General features: G+C 44.6%; 1 protein-coding gene across 1 annotated transcript in view; it reads right to left on the bottom strand.

Moving 5' to 3' along the window:
* LOC138246473 (IgGFc-binding protein-like) overlaps positions 1-17,594 on the bottom strand; it is a 292,884-nt gene that overhangs the window by 124,797 nt on the left and 150,493 nt on the right. Inside the window, exons 4-7 of the mRNA XM_069201110.1 lie at positions 12,098-12,438; positions 8,498-9,068; positions 4,136-4,737; positions 1,084-1,651 (exon numbers count right to left, since the gene is read on the bottom strand). Of these exons, the coding sequence (XP_069057211.1) occupies positions 1,084-1,651; positions 4,136-4,737; positions 8,498-9,068; positions 12,098-12,438 (2,082 nt within the window). The remainder of the gene's footprint in view (positions 1-1,083; positions 1,652-4,135; positions 4,738-8,497; positions 9,069-12,097; positions 12,439-17,594) is intronic.

The following is a 17,594-nucleotide window of genomic DNA, read 5'->3' as shown; positions in this document are numbered from 1 at the left end:
GCAGAGTGAATTAATAAAAACATAATTAGTTTAAATGACTGAACCTATCGATGACCTTGCACTGTCACTAAGCTCACCTGATTTGCAGGAGATCTTTTTTAATTCCAAGAATAGGAGGCTTCACCAAGTTTCACTTTGATTCAATCATTTGCAAGCTGCCCCTGTGATACACAGTTTTGAAGATACATGGATTAATACCTTTGGTTTATCATAACCCTAAACGAGTTGTTCCTCCAGTTACGGCTAGGAGTTGCCACACCTAGCAGTTAGGGCCTTTGAAGCTATGAAGCTAGTTCTGCCCCAGAAGCAGATTCCTTTCCTGCAACAGTTGCTTGCAGAACATTTTTTTGGTATTAAAACTTGTCTGCCTGAACTATGTCTGATTTCAGCCTTCTTCAGATCCCTGGGTCCCTATGTTCCCAGTAACTGAACACTGGGAACACTGTCATGGAACCCTTTTCACTTTGTCAGGAGTCTTCGTTTTTGACCTTTGGGGATTGGATTTTGGAGAAGAACCCAGTTACCAGAGTTACTGTGTAGTAGCGGCTCACTGCTTTGGGTCCCATAAGAAAGGCCTAGCAGGAGGCATATACACTAAATAGGAATGAACAGCTCATAGCTTTCTACAAAGTGACATGATTGAGACTTGTAAGCTAGGAAGGAATCAAGTGTAATACATCCATGTCTGGCCTCTGAATAGTAGTCATGGATGACTCTGGAGAAGTAATGATAAAATTAATCACAAGAAGCACCTTGATTATCGACTTGAAAAAGTGTGAAATAGAAACATGTGTGACATACACAACAAGTACAGACGATGATGAATTAAAGAGGTTCCTAAGTAAAACAGTTCAAACGCACAAATGCGGATTTGAAAGAGAAAGTGGTTATGTTAGTGAGTATTCCTGGAGGACTTTGTAAGTCTGAGCTTCCCACGAGCACCCTGGACCTTCTGTGTAAATTTCAAGAAATTCAGAAATTTCCACAAAACGTAAGTATGAGTTCAGATGAGTAAAGGTCCAACTTATTTTGGGAATTTGTAAGAAGGAGACAAGAACTGTGTGCTCTGTGAATAGTACTCACTGCAGAAGGTATCCGACCTCCAGGGATCGATTCTGCCTCCTGCCTCCTGGCAGGCTTCGGCATAGCTGGCCAGGGCCTGGCATGTGATCACCGCCTTTCCTTTATAGACACAGAAGTCATAAACGCAATCTATAAAGTATCCTTCCGCATCGACCTTCCCGATGCAGTCTCGGAAGGGTCCATTGGGGTTTATGATGATCTCACATGCCAACTTCTTCTCTATCTGCTCTTTTTTCTTGTCTACCAAGTCATCGCAGACTTTAGGTGGGTTATTGGGGCAGCCTGAGGTGTTACCAACCATCCAGCTTTGACCAAAGGCATTTGAGTTGTCGGTCACCTCGCCGTTACTCATGGTCAGCTCGTCTTTCTTGCTGCCGTTGAAGTCTCCGCAGAGCCCACATAAAGCGCCTGCGTATGTGCCCGGCACGGTGACGGCAACACGGGAATCCCAGTTAAATGTCACTCTCAGTCCAAAGTTGGTCTGCACCACCGCACTCCAGCCAGACTTGAAGATGGAGAGTTTGCCGTTCTCAATAATGTAGGGCAGCGTGATACGCAAGCCATCCACCTGGGTACAGTCAAACATTCAAAACAGCAAAGTTAGTAAGGTTGTGATGGTGCATTGTGATGAGACACATGGATCATTGTGGAACCAGGAAGCTATCCTGTCTACATGCCTGATTCACAAAGATTTTAACTCCAGCATCAAATTACCTGGATTATAATTGTTAGAGTTTCATCCCCACAAATGTGATTTGTAAATATAGGAATTCTGGATCTCAGTCTGTACGGCACACCAAGACGCAGAGTAGGGGCAATGACATCAACATTTTTGACGTTATTGATGTACTGTGTAGGATTACCAGCAAAATGTTGGTGCTAATCCTGCGCAGTACATAGGAGCCCACTGAAAGCAATGGTGTGCCTCCTTTTAACGCCTGCTCTGCGCAGGCGTTAAAAGTAGCCGCAAAAAATGACGCAGTGGAACCTCTTAGATTTGACTGCGACATTTTTGTTGTACCCCTTTTGCATACATTATGCCTGGCACAGGTATAACGTGGTGCAAGGTGTTACAAAGTGGCACAATGCATACATTGCGCCACTTTGTAAATATGGTGCTGCGATTTTCGCCTCGTTGGGCCACATTAGCGTAAAAAAATGACGCTAATGTGCTGCAAAGAAGTGCTAGGCCCTCTTAAATCTGGGCCACAGTATTTACACTAACATGCAGATTTTGGTGCATTAAACACCAAACTCTGCTTGTAATTCCCCGTGAGCTTGTAATAGATGTTAGTTATCGCAGCTGATAAATAACGACCCTAGTGGTATCATTATTTAAAAAAACACCTAAATTCGCAGTCAGGCCCATAACAGCAAACCGATAGACACATTCAAGGCATTCGTTCCCTTCCTTTTGTAAATCGACCCTTCCAGCCTAAAAGAATGATGAGTGAGTGAGACGCCCACTCATTGTTTCAAGCACCCATCAGGCCTCTCTGGGAAACAAAAAAAACTTTAGTTCAAACAGCAACAAAAAAAGGTTAAAAGCCCTGTTTCGGGGGATCTGTGACTACAAGTATGACACAATTTTGACTCGTGCTACCCCTATCCTTAGAAGTCTCTCAAGATTCAAGCGTGCCATTTCTGAGTCCATAGTGGCCAGGGAGCAGGGACACACTTTGTGTTCACCGCCCTCTCCTACCCCATAACAAGCGAAGAACCTGCCAGGACCTATGTGGCACAGTAACTGGGGGGGCTGTTACCCTATGTGCACTCTCAAAACTGCCATATATATTTTGTAAGCTTCTGTATGAGTTGGAAGTTATTTGATATGTGTACTTTAGAAAATATTTTTTTCATTTAGCTGCATTGTCACGGGTCCAATACGTCATTGTGTCAAAGTTCATGTAATGTCTCTTCCTGTGATGTATCCAGGAGGTCAAAGTAGAACTGAAGTCAGTTTTGCTCTCCCCCTGAAACTTTAATGAAATGACACAAGCGTTAAGTGTGATAGTTTCTAATACATATAGGGGAACATTTACAAAGGCATTCAAGAGTGCGTGAACTGGTACACCTTTAGGAAAACCTCATGAACCCTTAAATATGTTTGTGAATTGGCCCCAAAACATCTCAAATTCGAATAAAATGGGAATATTCAAGGAATATCCATGCAAAGTTAGTAGAAACAGAGAGGACTGCGACCATTATGCACTTATAGGTTTAATTCCAGAGCCGATTCACAAAGGCACTAATTAGTACACGAAGTAGGACTCCTACAGTACTATTTTATGTAGTTTCCTGGCGTCAGACAAGGGTGTTAGATCATCCAGCACACCTGACAACTCAGAGGCTCACTGTGGCAAAGGCTATCGAATCCAGAGCATTCATATTTCTTCTCAATGTCTCCTAGTATGTTTTGATTTCTGCCCTTGATTCTTTGGTCCTGCTTTGGTAGCTTGGTATAACTAGTTTTTTTAAGATATCCAAAATACCCAGGCATATATGCGAAATATATTTTAAAAGAGACAGCAAAGTTGTGTTGCTAAACTACTGCCTTCACTCTCCCTTGCCAGCACATCCCAGGGGGCAGAAATCCAAAGGTGCCCAAGTTTACCAATCATTGGCCTTGTTGATTAATGCCCGGATGTCTGGCTCAATATTTATTGGTTCAGATCAACCAGTGTTCACTGGCAGCTTACACTAGATCACTGTCTAGTCATGAGTGCAAACCAAGTGCAACCCTAGCTAGATCACGTACCAATTTTAAACCACATTTATTTTCACAAATCCAAGACTACGAGTCTAACTTACAGTTGAGTTATAATGAAAAATCTTCCCATTTGGGAAGGAAGTACTAAATCCTACCCAGTATAAATCACGTCCTGTGGGCACCCGTCAGCGTAAGAACCTCCATCATGAAATCGTATGACAGAAGCAATTCCACTGGTGGATTCCACATCGAAAAGTATCCTTCATTGGAGGGTTTAGCGTTCACTACACATAGCAAGTTTGCATTTCTCCCCAACTCTAAAGCAAGGTGCAAGTGACTTACCTTGACACTGTCAGGAAACTGGCTGCTAATTTCAATATTACGGTCGTAGACGTTGACTTGCACTGCGCTGGTGTAGGATACACTCCGGCTGCCTCTGTGTTCGTTGTCAATGAAGACTTGGAAGTCTATCAGGTCATCTTTCGCTGAACACAGGCCGGCAAACCGGTAATAGCAGGTGCCCTGAAAATCGTACCTCACGCCATCAAAGGTGATGTAGTGTGGATCTCCAGAGGCCGAACAGGTGCCGTAGCTAGTTGGGTAGCAGTCACGAATGCCGTTGACCACATCACATTTTTCTGTGCTCTTGCACTTGGTCTTTGTACACTCCAAGCGATTAGTGTCTGGGTTACAGAAGCATCGTTCGTGACACTTGTCGTCCTTCCAGAAGGTTGTGTTGGCTTTGTACTGCAGACCACCGGGCTCAACACAGCCACAGCTGCTCTTCGGCATGCACAATCCCTCACTGAGCACATAACCCTTGTTGCATTCGCAAGTTTCCATACAATTCTTAGTGCAGTCAGTGGGGTTGGCAGCATCGTTGCAAGTTGCAGGACAGACACTTCCGCAGACCTCATAGTGGCTGTTCTCTGGACATGTATAGGCTGTACAGAAGAACAGATATGATTAAATACAGCTCCCATACATTCTGCATCTGTATACTGCAAGCTTTTATCCTGTCAAGTGAACACATCTATAAACTTACTAGCTCCTATCTGGAGGACCAAATAGGAGAAGCCCCGAAGATTGTCTTTGAAGCAAACAAGCAGCCCAAACTACACCCAATCACCATCTTCAAAGCTGAAAACTGCTTATATTTGCCTGAAAATACAAAGGACAAGCTAATATTTTATAGTTTCACATCTTATGTTAATATACTTGTTAGAAATGGGGTCTTTGGTTGACAGTCAGGTTACCCCCTGTTCAAGCAAGGACCCTCACTCTAGTCAGGGTAAAAGAGAATCACCCTCAGCTAACCCTTGCTTACCCCCTTGGTAGCTTGGCAGAGCAGTAGGCTTAACTTCAGAGTGCTAGGTGTAAAGTATTTGTACCAACACACACAGTAACTTAATGAAAACACTACAAAATGACACAACACCAGTTTAGAAAAATAGGAAATATTTATCTAATCAAAACAAGACCAAAACGACAAAAATCCAACATACACAAGTCAAGTTATGAATTTTTTAAGATTAAATTCAAAAATAGCGCTTAGAAGCAAAAATGCTTCGATGAGGTGTTAACACGGTGTCGTGACGGAGTCGTTCCCAACAAGCCGACACCAGCGGCACCGGACACGGAGTCACGTAGACCCCCAAGTACAGTACCTTTGGTGAAGAGTGAAAACAAGCCGATGCGCGAAGTCGGGAATCGCGGCGTCTGTGCGAAACGTTGAATCCGTGCCCTTCGAGCGGCGTCGGTCACGACCTGGTGCGGCACTTCCACGGAGTCGCAGACTTCAGCGGGGCTGCTGCGGCGTCGGGCCTGAGAAGAGTGTCGCGTTCGAGCGAAGGTCACGGCGTCAGGTGTAGGTGGCGTTACCGGATTCAGCAGCGGCGTGGGTCGAAGTCGTCCGAAGTCGATTTCCTTGGATTCCACCAGCTTTCCTTTCAAGGGCCCAGGGACTGGATAGGGCACCACTTGTCGGAGCAGGAGTCTCTCCAGAGACTCCAGGTGCTGGCAGAGAGACATCTTTGCTGTCCCTGAGACTTCAAACAACAGGAGGCAAGCTCTAACTCATGCCCTTGGAGATTTCTTTACAAGATGGAAGGCACACAAAGTCCAGTCTTTGCCCTCTTACTCTGGCAGAAGCAGCACTGCAGGAAATCTCCACAAAGCACAGTCACAGGCAGGGCAGCACTTCTTCCTCAGCTGTCAGCTCTTCTCCAGGCAGAGGTTCCTCTTGGTTCCAGAAGTGTTTCTCAAGTCTGTAGATTTGGTTGCCCTTCTTATACCCATTTTAGTCTTTGAAGTCACCTTTCTTCAAAGGGAACTCACACCTACTTGTGAAATCCTGCCTTGCCCAGGCAAGGCCTCAGACACACACCAGGGGGTTGGAGCCGGCATTGTCCGAGGCAGGCACAGTCCTTTCAGATGAGAGTGACCACTCCACCCCTCCCTCCTAGCAGAGATGGCTAATCAGGAAATGCAGGTTACACCCCAGCCCCCTTTGTGTCACTGTCTAGTGTGAGGTGAAAAACAACCCAACTGTCAAACTGACCCAGACAGGGAATCCACAAACACGGCAGAGTCACAGAATGGTTTAAGCAAGAAAATGCTCACTTTCTAAAAGTGGCATTTTCAAACGCACAATCTTAAAATCAACTTTACGAAAAGATGTATTTTTAAATTGTGAGTTCAGGGACCCCAAACTCCACATGTCCATCTACTCTCTAGGGGAATCTACACTTTAATCATATTTAAAGGTAGCCCCCATAGTATCCTATGAGAGAGACAGGCCTTGCAACAGTGAAAAACGAAGTTGGCAGTATTTCACTGTCAGGACATATAAATCACATTACTATATGTCCTCCCTTACCCATACACTGCACCCTGCCCTTGGGGCTACCTAGGGCCTACCTTAGGGGTGCCTTACATGTAAGAAAAGGGAAGGTTTAAGCCTGGCAAGTGGGTACACTTGCCAAGTCGAATTTACAGTGTAAAAATACACACACAGACACTGCAGTGGCAGGTCTGAGACATGATTACAGAGCTACTTATGTGGGTGGCACAACCAGTGCTGCAGGCCCACTAGTAGCATTTGATTTACTGGCCCTGACACCTCTAGTGTACCTTACTAGGGACTTACTAGTAAATCAAATAGGCCAATCATGGATAAACCAATTACATACAATTTACACGGAGAGCATATGCACTTTAGCACTGGTTAGCAGTGGTAAAGTGCTCAGAGTTGAAAAGCCAACAGCAACAGGTCAGAAAAAAATAGGAGGCAGGAGGCAAAAAGACTGGGGATGACCCTGCATAAGCAAAAAAGTCCAACAATACTGTAGTTCAGTCTCTATTAATTAGTAACACCCACCCATGAAATACTGGGATTAGCTCACCAAATAGGTTCACCGAGACACCAGTCATTAACTACTGGCTTTTGTTTTGATTCTAAGCCTTCCTGAATGAAGGAACTTTGTGAAACAGAGACACAAGCACCTGAGCATCTCTGCGTGAGCGATGGAGTTAAAGCGGTAGTAGTATTCTAAAAAGGCCCTCTTTAGAGGACAGTGGGAAATTTGTAGTACTAGCATAAATTGGATAAAGCATTTGCACATGTGGTATTCTTGCTATTACCACAAATATATCTTTAAATGGGAAATAATAGGTTGAAAGCTTTTTCCCTCCATTTTCTGTCTTTAAGTCCTCAAGGTGAATAGCAAGGTCCTAACAAGCATGGATTTTCTGTGCCGTGATGTGGTATTCTCACATTTGAAAGGTGATTACATCACTTCAAGGCAAGTGATGATAAATGGGTAGTAACTGCTTAGAGCACATTACGTATACCTTCCCCCCTTCCCTTTAAGCTCTAAATAAGGTGGCAGCTGATGATTGGTGTGAAATACCCCTCTCCCTCCTTATGTATCTTCCTATCAGGCTCACTAGTGCAGGCATATAATTGACCTCCACCAACATCTTCTGTGGAGTTCAATAATCCTTAATTATTGCTTTCCTTTAGGTTGACTCCTTCCAGTGCAAGAAATGAAACTATTCTGGGGCAGCACTCTAAAATAGCACCTTGTGCCAAAATGTAGTCATCATCAAGACCTCAAACACATCCTTACAGCACCACCATCACATCACCATAATAAGCAGCAGATTGGCCTTCAGGGAAGTTGAAAGACTGCCCTACCAGCTAGAAAGCATGATAGCACCTAGAAGATTCAGTAATTCACAGATCGCCTGATCCATGCATGCTTTGAATGCTCGGTTCTGTTAGCATCCTTCCATTTAAAGCCAGGAAGCCAAAGAGAAATCCACAACACCAAATTATTCAACAACCTAAAGGAAACCCCATAATCTCAAATATGTATCGAAATTGTTTGATAAAAAGGACATGCCTGTGTCAGCAGACGACCTAATTGGAGTCTGCATTGGTGATGTCTTAATTACAGACATGCACAAGACTTCACAACCTACATACATCTTTGCTCATTTATGTTTATGATGGCTATTTTATTGAACTTACAATTTACATATAAACAATTAATTATTTAAATGGAAATTCAGACATTTTAGATTCAAAAGATGGGAAAAGATGTTTCTCATAGTTTGAAAGATGGAATGCTTATCTGTGATGCTCAATCACTAACACTAATTACTTTAAAAACTTGACTCAGAAGTTCAAAGATTACTTACGGCATCCAACAAGGCTCCGCCAGTCATCGATTTCCCGATGGTTACTCTGGCACATGTCCGCATATGCCTTGAGAGCATTGCACAAAGTTTGTTTGAAGCCATCAGTGTAGCACATGTCATAAGCACAGTTGTCCTTGTAGGCTTTGGGGTCAATAAATGTGTTGCACTTCTTGAATGGTCCACTAAGTGAGGACATTATGCCACAGTAGTCTTTGCCTTTATATTTTACTAATGATGCAGCCGTGCAGTCAGTGCATTCTCCATTGCAGTCATCCCAACATGACGTGTCCCCATCATTCACTTTCCAGCTCTTTCCAAATGCAATAGGATTGGCAGCTTTATTCCCTTCTGGGGTCAAAAAGTCATCTAGTGAGCCCCCATTGTAGTTGCCACAGAGTCCACACACATTGTTAAAAAAGCTGCTTGAGATGCGTACTTCAAGGTAGATATTCCAATCGTAGACAACCTTCAGGCTGAAATCAGTTTCGATAACCACGGAGGGGCCAACATGAGAAAGCCGGATCTTTCCATTGTTCAGAGAGATGGGCAAAGGGAAGCGCTGATTGTTCACCTACAAGGGGAAAAAGACAGCAAATTGAGAAATTTCCATACCCAGAGCCTAAATACAACCTTGGCGGATGGGATACTCCATCACAAACGCGACGGATATCTCCTGGAAGTACCACCAGTAGTGCTAACCCAGCCGACAACATACCCACTCTGAAATATTACTAGCCTCATCAAACAAGGATGAAACAGAGATTCAACCTCCTCATTTCTCTTCATATGAGCTGATCACTACACACCAACTCAGAAGAGTAACTTGGACCATTCATGTTCATTAATACCACAGCCGGCCAGGAACATGTATTAATGGTTCCTTCATTCTTCTTCCAACGATGTAACTACTACAGCATACCTGATTCTTAGGTCATTGGCTTTGGAGCCAAAGTGGAATTGAACAACACTTCCACTCTCAAGAATGGTTTGAGTACCTGCACATGATTTTCCTGATGTAAGTTATTAAAAAGTCTCAGTAATACTCATGTACCCTAACCAGCACAGCCATCATCACTGAGCCAATGACTGGAACCCAAACAGTGTCAAACTGTCCTGCTGTGGAGTGAGTACATTGAAACCTCTTTATTCGTTGCACAACAACAGCCAGGTTAATACATTCAGCCTCAACAACGCTAGTGGGTAGTATTTTGTATTGGGTTTTATTGTTGACAACAACATTGCACATAATACAATAAAACAGAGTGAAAGACAAAGTAGGCATAGTTCGGATTACATAAAACAGCATTTGTCAGAAAGGTACAATCTAGTTGTCCAGTATGTACTTCCACATTATGCAGTTCTCTGGTAACATGGGGCCGCATAGATAAGCAAGGGTATGGGGCATCAAAGGCGTGAACCATGCCTGTAGTCTGGATCTGGCTCAGCGGTCAGGGCCGCAGCCCACCATGGAAATAGGTGGAGGTGTCAAGGACACACTATTCTGTGATCAGTCCAGATCCCAGTATGATACTGCATCTCGCCGGCCACCAGCAGGGCCCAAATGTCTCTTGGCCTCGACTGCTCCAGCAATAATTCCCAGTAGATCTCCAGTTGTTCCTGGCAATAGGCAGACCCTGACATGGGGCTGTTGCCCTAATGAATGGGTACCCTATGATTGGCCAACAATAGCAAAATGGCAGTTAATTTACGAGTTTCTGAAGGGATATCCCTCACATAGCTTAGTAAGGTTGTCAGCTGTGATCGCTGGCGCATGTGGTCCTTAATACATCAAAGTGCTACAGCTGGGCACTCCCAGGTCGAATAGAAGAAGCTAGTGGGTAGTGGTTAGTGGCTTTTAACATAGAAGTAGTAAAAGGAACTGATGTGCTGAGACTGCAAAACCTTATTTAATATATTTTTTTTTATGTGTATTGCGCTCAATCCAGACTGACGTTACTATTGAATATTGACATCAACAATACTTTAGCACAAAAATATTGAGAACAGAATAGCAAGAATATCAAGGGACAAAAGACTGCAGGGGAAATATAGATTTACCATTCCTGATTCCACATCTACGTACCTTACTGATATATGTAATAATGCATATGTACATATCTGTGGAGTTAAGTATAGCAAGTATAAGTATAGCAGGGAAATACTCTATCACCGACATGACGAATATCCCGACATGTGTATTACAATCCCATTACACAATAAGGTGATGGTACTACTACGGACGGAATATCCATTACGTTTCGGATGGAGTATTCCATCTGCCCAGATCTAAATCAAGCCCTTGATTACCTGTCAATATTTTATTTTCAATACTCTTTCCTTGATATTTCGCCCCATCAATATTGTGGTTTCGATAATTAGGAGGCATGCCACACAGACCCAACCATTTCTAGGCACTAGGTCAAGAGTGTAAACACAATTGAGAAACGATCAGCCAAGGTGCCTTCGTTGCTTCCAGAACGATATTTAAGTTTGTTTGTGAATAATATGGACATCTGATTAGCCCCACAAGTTAGTTCCAAGAACAGCAAATCGTCTGCCTTCTCGAAAATTATACATCATAGAGGAATAGTTGCGAAGGAAAGTCAGTCTACCAAGGCCAGACTGGCTAGACGGTGGGGTGATAGCGCTATTGTTACTGAGGGGGCGATTTGTAGCAGCACATCATTTGTAAAAGCACTGCAGAGTTCCTTGCATGTGCAACAGTTTTCAGGCATCAATAAAAGTGCCAAGATAATTATGGTTATTATTGTACCTCCTGGAGACAGAACGGAGTTTTGTCTAGGGGTAGTTTTGACTGTTCTAAGGTAGTGCAGAGGGTTAATATGCCTACTGCAAAGAACGTGTACTATGCAGATCGCGGAACAGTATTTTATGTGCAGTGCTCAGTGGGATACTGCTTTTGTGACCGAGAACCTTTAGTTACTGTGCTGGTCATAAGTTACAGTCATAATCCAACACAGTGAGCTATGAACTGGCATCAAAGAGCTGCATATAAATTGCATGATACAGGTTAGAAAGTTATGTTTTTTCTAGTCTTTGATTATACTAATTTTGCTTAAAAGGGTTTGATTGGGTAGAAATAAATTGTTATTAGTGAAGTCAACCCTAAACAATGTGTTGTATTCTGAATCCTGAGCGTGTGCTTCTCCAGGCCAAGCACTCTTAACAAATGCCTACCAGTATGGATGGCTTGTGAATCCTGCACCTTGTAGTCGCCTTTGTCTTAATTAACATATACATTCAGTGGTACAAAGTGCTCCTATACCCTACCCTTGGAAGAGAGGTGCTATAAAACAAATGAAATACATGTGAGAGAGGGACTATGGAGATATGAGAGGCACTGCTATAGGGTGATGGTGAGGGAATCATTGAAGTCGCCAATAAAGATTGCCATATCCTGGTGCATTGTAAGGTCATCATTCCCCCCCACCACCTCCACCCTTGAGATTTGCGGTGGTCGCTCCTGGTGAACAGGCATCAAGGCATCAACTTGTTTAAAAAAAAAATTACGTACATAACCATTGCTTCAGTTGAGAAACATTTTGGTAAAAATATATAATGTCAGCACTGGCATCTTACCCTAACAAAGCCATTTTCTGATCTGACGGCTGTAATGTTGAACCCGTAGGCCTGGACGAAGACCAAGCTGACGTATGAAACTGCAGTGGAACCCCGGTTCTCGTTCTTGGATTCAACGTTGAAGCTGGGAAGGGTGTTGTCTTCCCCACAAGTCTTGGCCATTGTGTACCTGCAGTTACCCTGGAAATCATAGTCTTTACCGTCGAACGTATGGTAATGAGGGTCGCCCCATGCCCAGCAGACAGCTTCAGATTTTGGGGAACAAACCGGCTGACCATCCTTCATGGAGCACAACTCTTTCGCTCTGCATTTGGTTTTGCGGCAAGAAGGTTTGGAGGGACCTGAAGTGGAGGTATAATGAGTGCATATGACAGTTCACAGATGATTTTTAAGGCTGAACAGTTTTGTTTAATGCAACCACTGGAACGATGCAAAATACACTGCTTTACCACTTTTAAAAGATGCAAACTCTGAGGCTTTAGACAACTTCGCCGTGGGCAAAGATTGCCCTAAAAATATTAGCAGGTAAATGTAGTCAGAACATTTTTTTCTTCTTCTGTAAAATATTTTATCTTACCTGTTTTTCCCTGCATTTTTTAAATTTCACCAACTTTGTCAAGTTCATAATGTTGCAGGAAACACATTTCTCAAATTCACAAACCTGTTCGAAGACCAAAATTACATGGACAACTTGTACAGCTTTTCAGTTTGTTTATTCCTAATCAACACTAGCCCCAATACTGGAACATCACAGCAATATGCAAAAGATGAAAGGATACCAGCAGTCCTATTAAAGCAATCCACTTTCTGAAAGATGAACTTCAAGGAAGAGTCTAGTAAGAGTTGAGAGCCTCTCTTTACTATAACGCACCTTAAGTGCATGGCTCTGGAGGCCTTAGACCTCGCTCACCTTGCCTCTCCACTTTGACCTTCAGTGTCTTGGCAACTGCCAGGACCTTCCCTACCTGAGCCCAGTAACATCACACGTGGTAGAGGTTCTGCTGTTGATTGGGCGATGAAGATATATGTTTTGCATGCAGTTATCAGGCTCAAAATTAGGCGCAAAAACTTTCTTGTAGCCACTGTCACCTTCAGATCAGGTAGGCGCAATGATCTCCACTATCACTGAGACCATCAAGTGACATCTGGTTGGCGACCTACACCTGTTTCCCTTTATTGGAGGTTCTACAGTAAAATGCAAATTGTAGGAACGTACCATCTTGCCTGGCAAGTTACCCCCAATTTTACTTGTGTGCCAGTTTGTTTTTGCCTGTCTCACTGAGCTGGCCAGGACCCCAGTGCTCATAGTTTGTGGCCTAAATGTGTTCCCTGTGTGGTGCCTAACTGTGTCACTGAGGCTCTGCTAACCAGAACCTCAGTGCTTATGCTCTCTCTGTCTTTAAAATTGTTACTGCAGGCTAGTGACCATTTTTACCAATTCTGATTGGCACACTGGAACACCCTTATAATTCCCTAGTATATGGTACCTAGGTACCCAGGGTATTGGGGTTCCAGGAGATCCCTATGGGCTGCAGCATTTCTTTTGCCACCCATAGGGAGCTCAGACAAATCTTACACAGGACTGCCACTGCAACCTGAGTGAAATAACGTCCACGTTATTTCACAGCCATTTTACACTGCACTTAAGTAACTTATAAGTCACCTATATGTCTAACCCTCACTTAGTGAAGGTTAGGTGCAAAGTTACTAAGTGTGAGGGCACCCTGGCACTAGTCAGGGTGCCCCCACATAGTTCAGGGCAATTCCCCCAGACTTTGTGAGTTCAGGGACATCATTACACGCATGCACTACATGTAGGTCAATACCTATATGTAGCTTCACAATGGTAATGTAACATGTCTAAGATCATGGAATTAACCCCCCCATGCCAAATCTAGTATTGGGGTGCCAATCCCATGCATCCCCGGGGCTCCAGCATGGACCCCAGGTACAGCCAAACTAGCTCTCTGGGGTTTTCACTGCAGCTACCGCTGCTGCCAACCCACAGACAGGCTTCTGCCCTCCTGGGGTCTGGGCAGCCCAGTCCCAGGAAGGCAGAACAAAGGATTTCCTCTGAGAGAGGGTGTTACACCCTCTCCCTTTGGAAATAGGTGCTAAGGGCCTGAGAGGAGTAGCCTCTCCTGGCCTCTGGAAATGCTTTGAAGGGCACAGATGGTACCCTCCTTGCATAAAACAGTCTACACCTGTTCAGGGATCCCCCAGCCCCTGCTCTGGCGCAAAACTGGACAAAGGAAAGGGAGTGACAACTCCCATGTCCATCACCACCACAGGGGTGGTGCCCAGAGCTCCTCCAGTGTGTCCCAGACCTCTGCCATCTTGACTGCAGAGGTGTGAGGGCACAGTGGAGGCCTCTGAGTGGCCAGTGCCAGCAGGTGACATCAGAGACCCCTTCTGATAGGTGCTTAACTGACTAGGTGGCCAATCCTCCTCAGAGGGCTATCTAGGGTCTCTCCTGTGGTCTCACCAGAGTTCCTCTGCATCTCCCTCTTAGACTTCTGCCAAGGATCAACCGCTGACTGCTCCAGGACGCCTGCAAAACTGCAACAAAGTAACGAGAAGACTTCCAGCAAACTTGTAGCGCCTAATCCTGCCGGCTTTCTCAACTGTTTCCTGGTGGTGTATGCTCTGAGGGCTGTCTGCCTTCACCCTGCACTGGAAGCCAAGAAGAAATCTCCTGTGGGTTGACGGAATCTTTCCCCTGCTAACGCAGGCACCAAACTTCTGCTTCACCGGTCCACTGGGCCCCTCTCATCTTGACGAGCGTGGTCCCTGGAACACAGGAGCTGGATCCAAGTGACCCCGACAGTCCAGTGGTCCATCTATCCAAAGTTGGTGGAGGTAAGTCCTTGCCTCTCCACGCCAAACAGTAATCCTGTGTACTAAGTGAACTGAAGCTGCTAGGGCTTCTGTGCACTTTTGCAAGGAATCCTTTGTGCACAGCACAGCCCAGGTCCCCAGCACTCCGTCCTGCATTGCTCAACTTGCTGAGTTGACCACTGGCTTCGTGGGACCCTCCTTTGTAGTGTTGAGACAACCGACACGCTCAGTTCTCTTGAACCCGTGTTCAAGTGCTTCTGTGGGTGCTGCCTGTTTTTACGTGGGCCCTCTGTGTGGCTGAGTGCCCCCTCTGTCTCCTCGTCCAAGAGGCGACCTCCTGGTCCTTCCTGGGCCGGGCAGCACCCTTTTTCTTCAACCGCAACCTTTGCAGCTAGCAAGGCTTGTTTGCGGTCTTTCTGCATGGAAACAACTTTGTGTCCTCCAGCACGCGGTGGGACATCCTCTGTGCAAAGGAGAAGTTCCTGGCACGTTCCGTTAATGCAGAATCTGTAGCTTCTTCCACCCGGAAGCAGCCATTTTGTACCTTCATCCGGGGTTTAGTGGGCTCCTGCCCCCCCTGGAAACTTTTGTGACTCTTGGACTTGGTCCCCTTTCTTTACAGGTCCTCGGGTCCTGGAATCCGTCTTCAGTGCTTTGCAGTCTGTTGTGGTCTTTGCAGAATCTCCTATCACGACTTTAGTGTGTTTCTGGGGAAGTAGGGTCACTTTACTCCTACTTTTCAGGGTCTAGGGGTGGGGTATCTTGGACACCCTTAGTGTTTTCTTACACTCCCAGTGACCCTCTACATACTACACTAAGCCAGGGGCCACTAAGTGGTTCGCATTCCACTTTCAGAGTATATGGTTTGTGTTGCCCCTAGGCCTATCGCATCCTATTGTATTCTACAGTGTTTGCACTATTTTTCTAACTGTTTACTTTGTGTATTTTCCTTACCTCCTAAGGGAGTATATCCTCAGAGATATTTCTGACACATTGTCACTAGAATAAAGTACCTTTATTTTTAGTAACTCTGAGGATTGTGATTCTTATGATATAGTGCTATATGATATAAGTGGTGTAGTAGGAGCTTTTCATATCTCCTAGTTCAGCCTAAGCTGATCTGCTATAGCTACCTCTATCAGCCTAAGCTGCTAGAACACTACTAATCTACTAATAAGGAATAACTGGACCTGGCACAAGCTGTAAGTACCATCAGGTACCCACTATAAGCCAGGCTAGCCTCCTACACACATTAAGTATGCTCCCTGACAGACCCCTTGGTCACCGGCGTTGAGGGGTTTCTGACTGTGCCGTCTAGTGTTCTAGTCGGTAATACTGACTGGAGTAAGATAAGTACCTGAGGTAAACAGACCGAATCCGGTGTAAATCTCTGGATCTCACAGTTTGAAGGGGCTGGTTACTACTGGTACTGAATTCATTGCAATTATAGGGGTACTTGTAACAAAGATGCACATGGTGCAGTTCCCAAAGGCTGGCAATGAACTAGGAACAACAGAATCACCATTAAAACAACATTATCTTTCCCGAGCACTCTTATGCTCTCTCTTCTTACTTCTACAAACCATGGTATGAGTGGTAGTTCCAGAGGTTGTGCACACCCTGGAGGCATTTCAGAGTAGGTGGTGAACCCTCAGAATAGGTAACTTTCGCATATAATCCTCTGTGAAATCCTACTGAGCAACCTAAGTGTAACTAACGACTTTTACATGTCTAATACAGATTGTGGTTCAATGTCTCTAGATAATGGCTCTCACTAAGAATAGGTGTATTGGGCACCAGATATCATAAACGTACTGCCTGCAGTATTCCAACATTCCAGATGATTGAGAAGCCTTCATCTCTTTTCCCTCCCAGTTCAAACAATACGAGAAAGGACAAGGCAGCCAAGCAGTTTTCTGTGTCTCAGAAAGGTTCTTCACATTGAGAGATCAGTGCCTCAGTATTGGAGGCGCGTCAAAAGAGTCAACAGGGGAAGTAAACAATAACAATGACATCTTAAGGGCACAACATATAGTGAGTGCACACTTTAATGTGGCAGATGGAAGAGATTTAAGACTAACAACGAAGCATATCAGTTGTGACTACCATGTTCCAGCCATTATGGGCACCAACATGTTTTTACTTTCATCAGCTGAGAGCCTTCAGCACAAAATGAGGACAGCCTGCATTCATTCCTGGCGTGCCCATCAACTAATGGAGTGTTGGCTCTGAATTCTCTGTTTGGGAAATGCCAGGCCTGCACAGTGAGTCACTCACATTAGCTTTTCCTCCAAGCCCTTGGGCTAGTGGGGGTTTTTGCTCTGGTGCTCAATCTTTAGTTGTTCACACCCCTCTTGTGATAAAGGGCTGATTTAGAGTTTGGTGGATGGGTAGCTCCATCACAGATGTGACCGATATCCTGTCAGCCTTATTACAAGTGTCATAGAACATAATCCACTAGTAATAAGATGGACAGGATACCTATCATGTATGTAACAAAATAACCTGTTCTCCAAAGTCTAAATCAGGCCCAAAGTTCCTATGTCCTGTTATTGCTCTGATCAGCACTCTTTAGCACCCCAGACAGATTTGCACACTAGAAACACCAACATAAAAGGCCTATGCACCGCTGTGCATTCCAAATCCACTGGCTGAAACA

The sequence above is a fragment of the Pleurodeles waltl genome, chromosome 7 (assembly GCF_031143425.1).
Source record: "Pleurodeles waltl isolate 20211129_DDA chromosome 7, aPleWal1.hap1.20221129, whole genome shotgun sequence".
Classification (NCBI taxonomy): Eukaryota; Metazoa; Chordata; class Amphibia; order Caudata; family Salamandridae; genus Pleurodeles; species Pleurodeles waltl.
The sequence above is the reverse complement of the archived record's forward strand: the minus strand, read 5'-3'. Positions and strand labels throughout refer to the sequence as shown.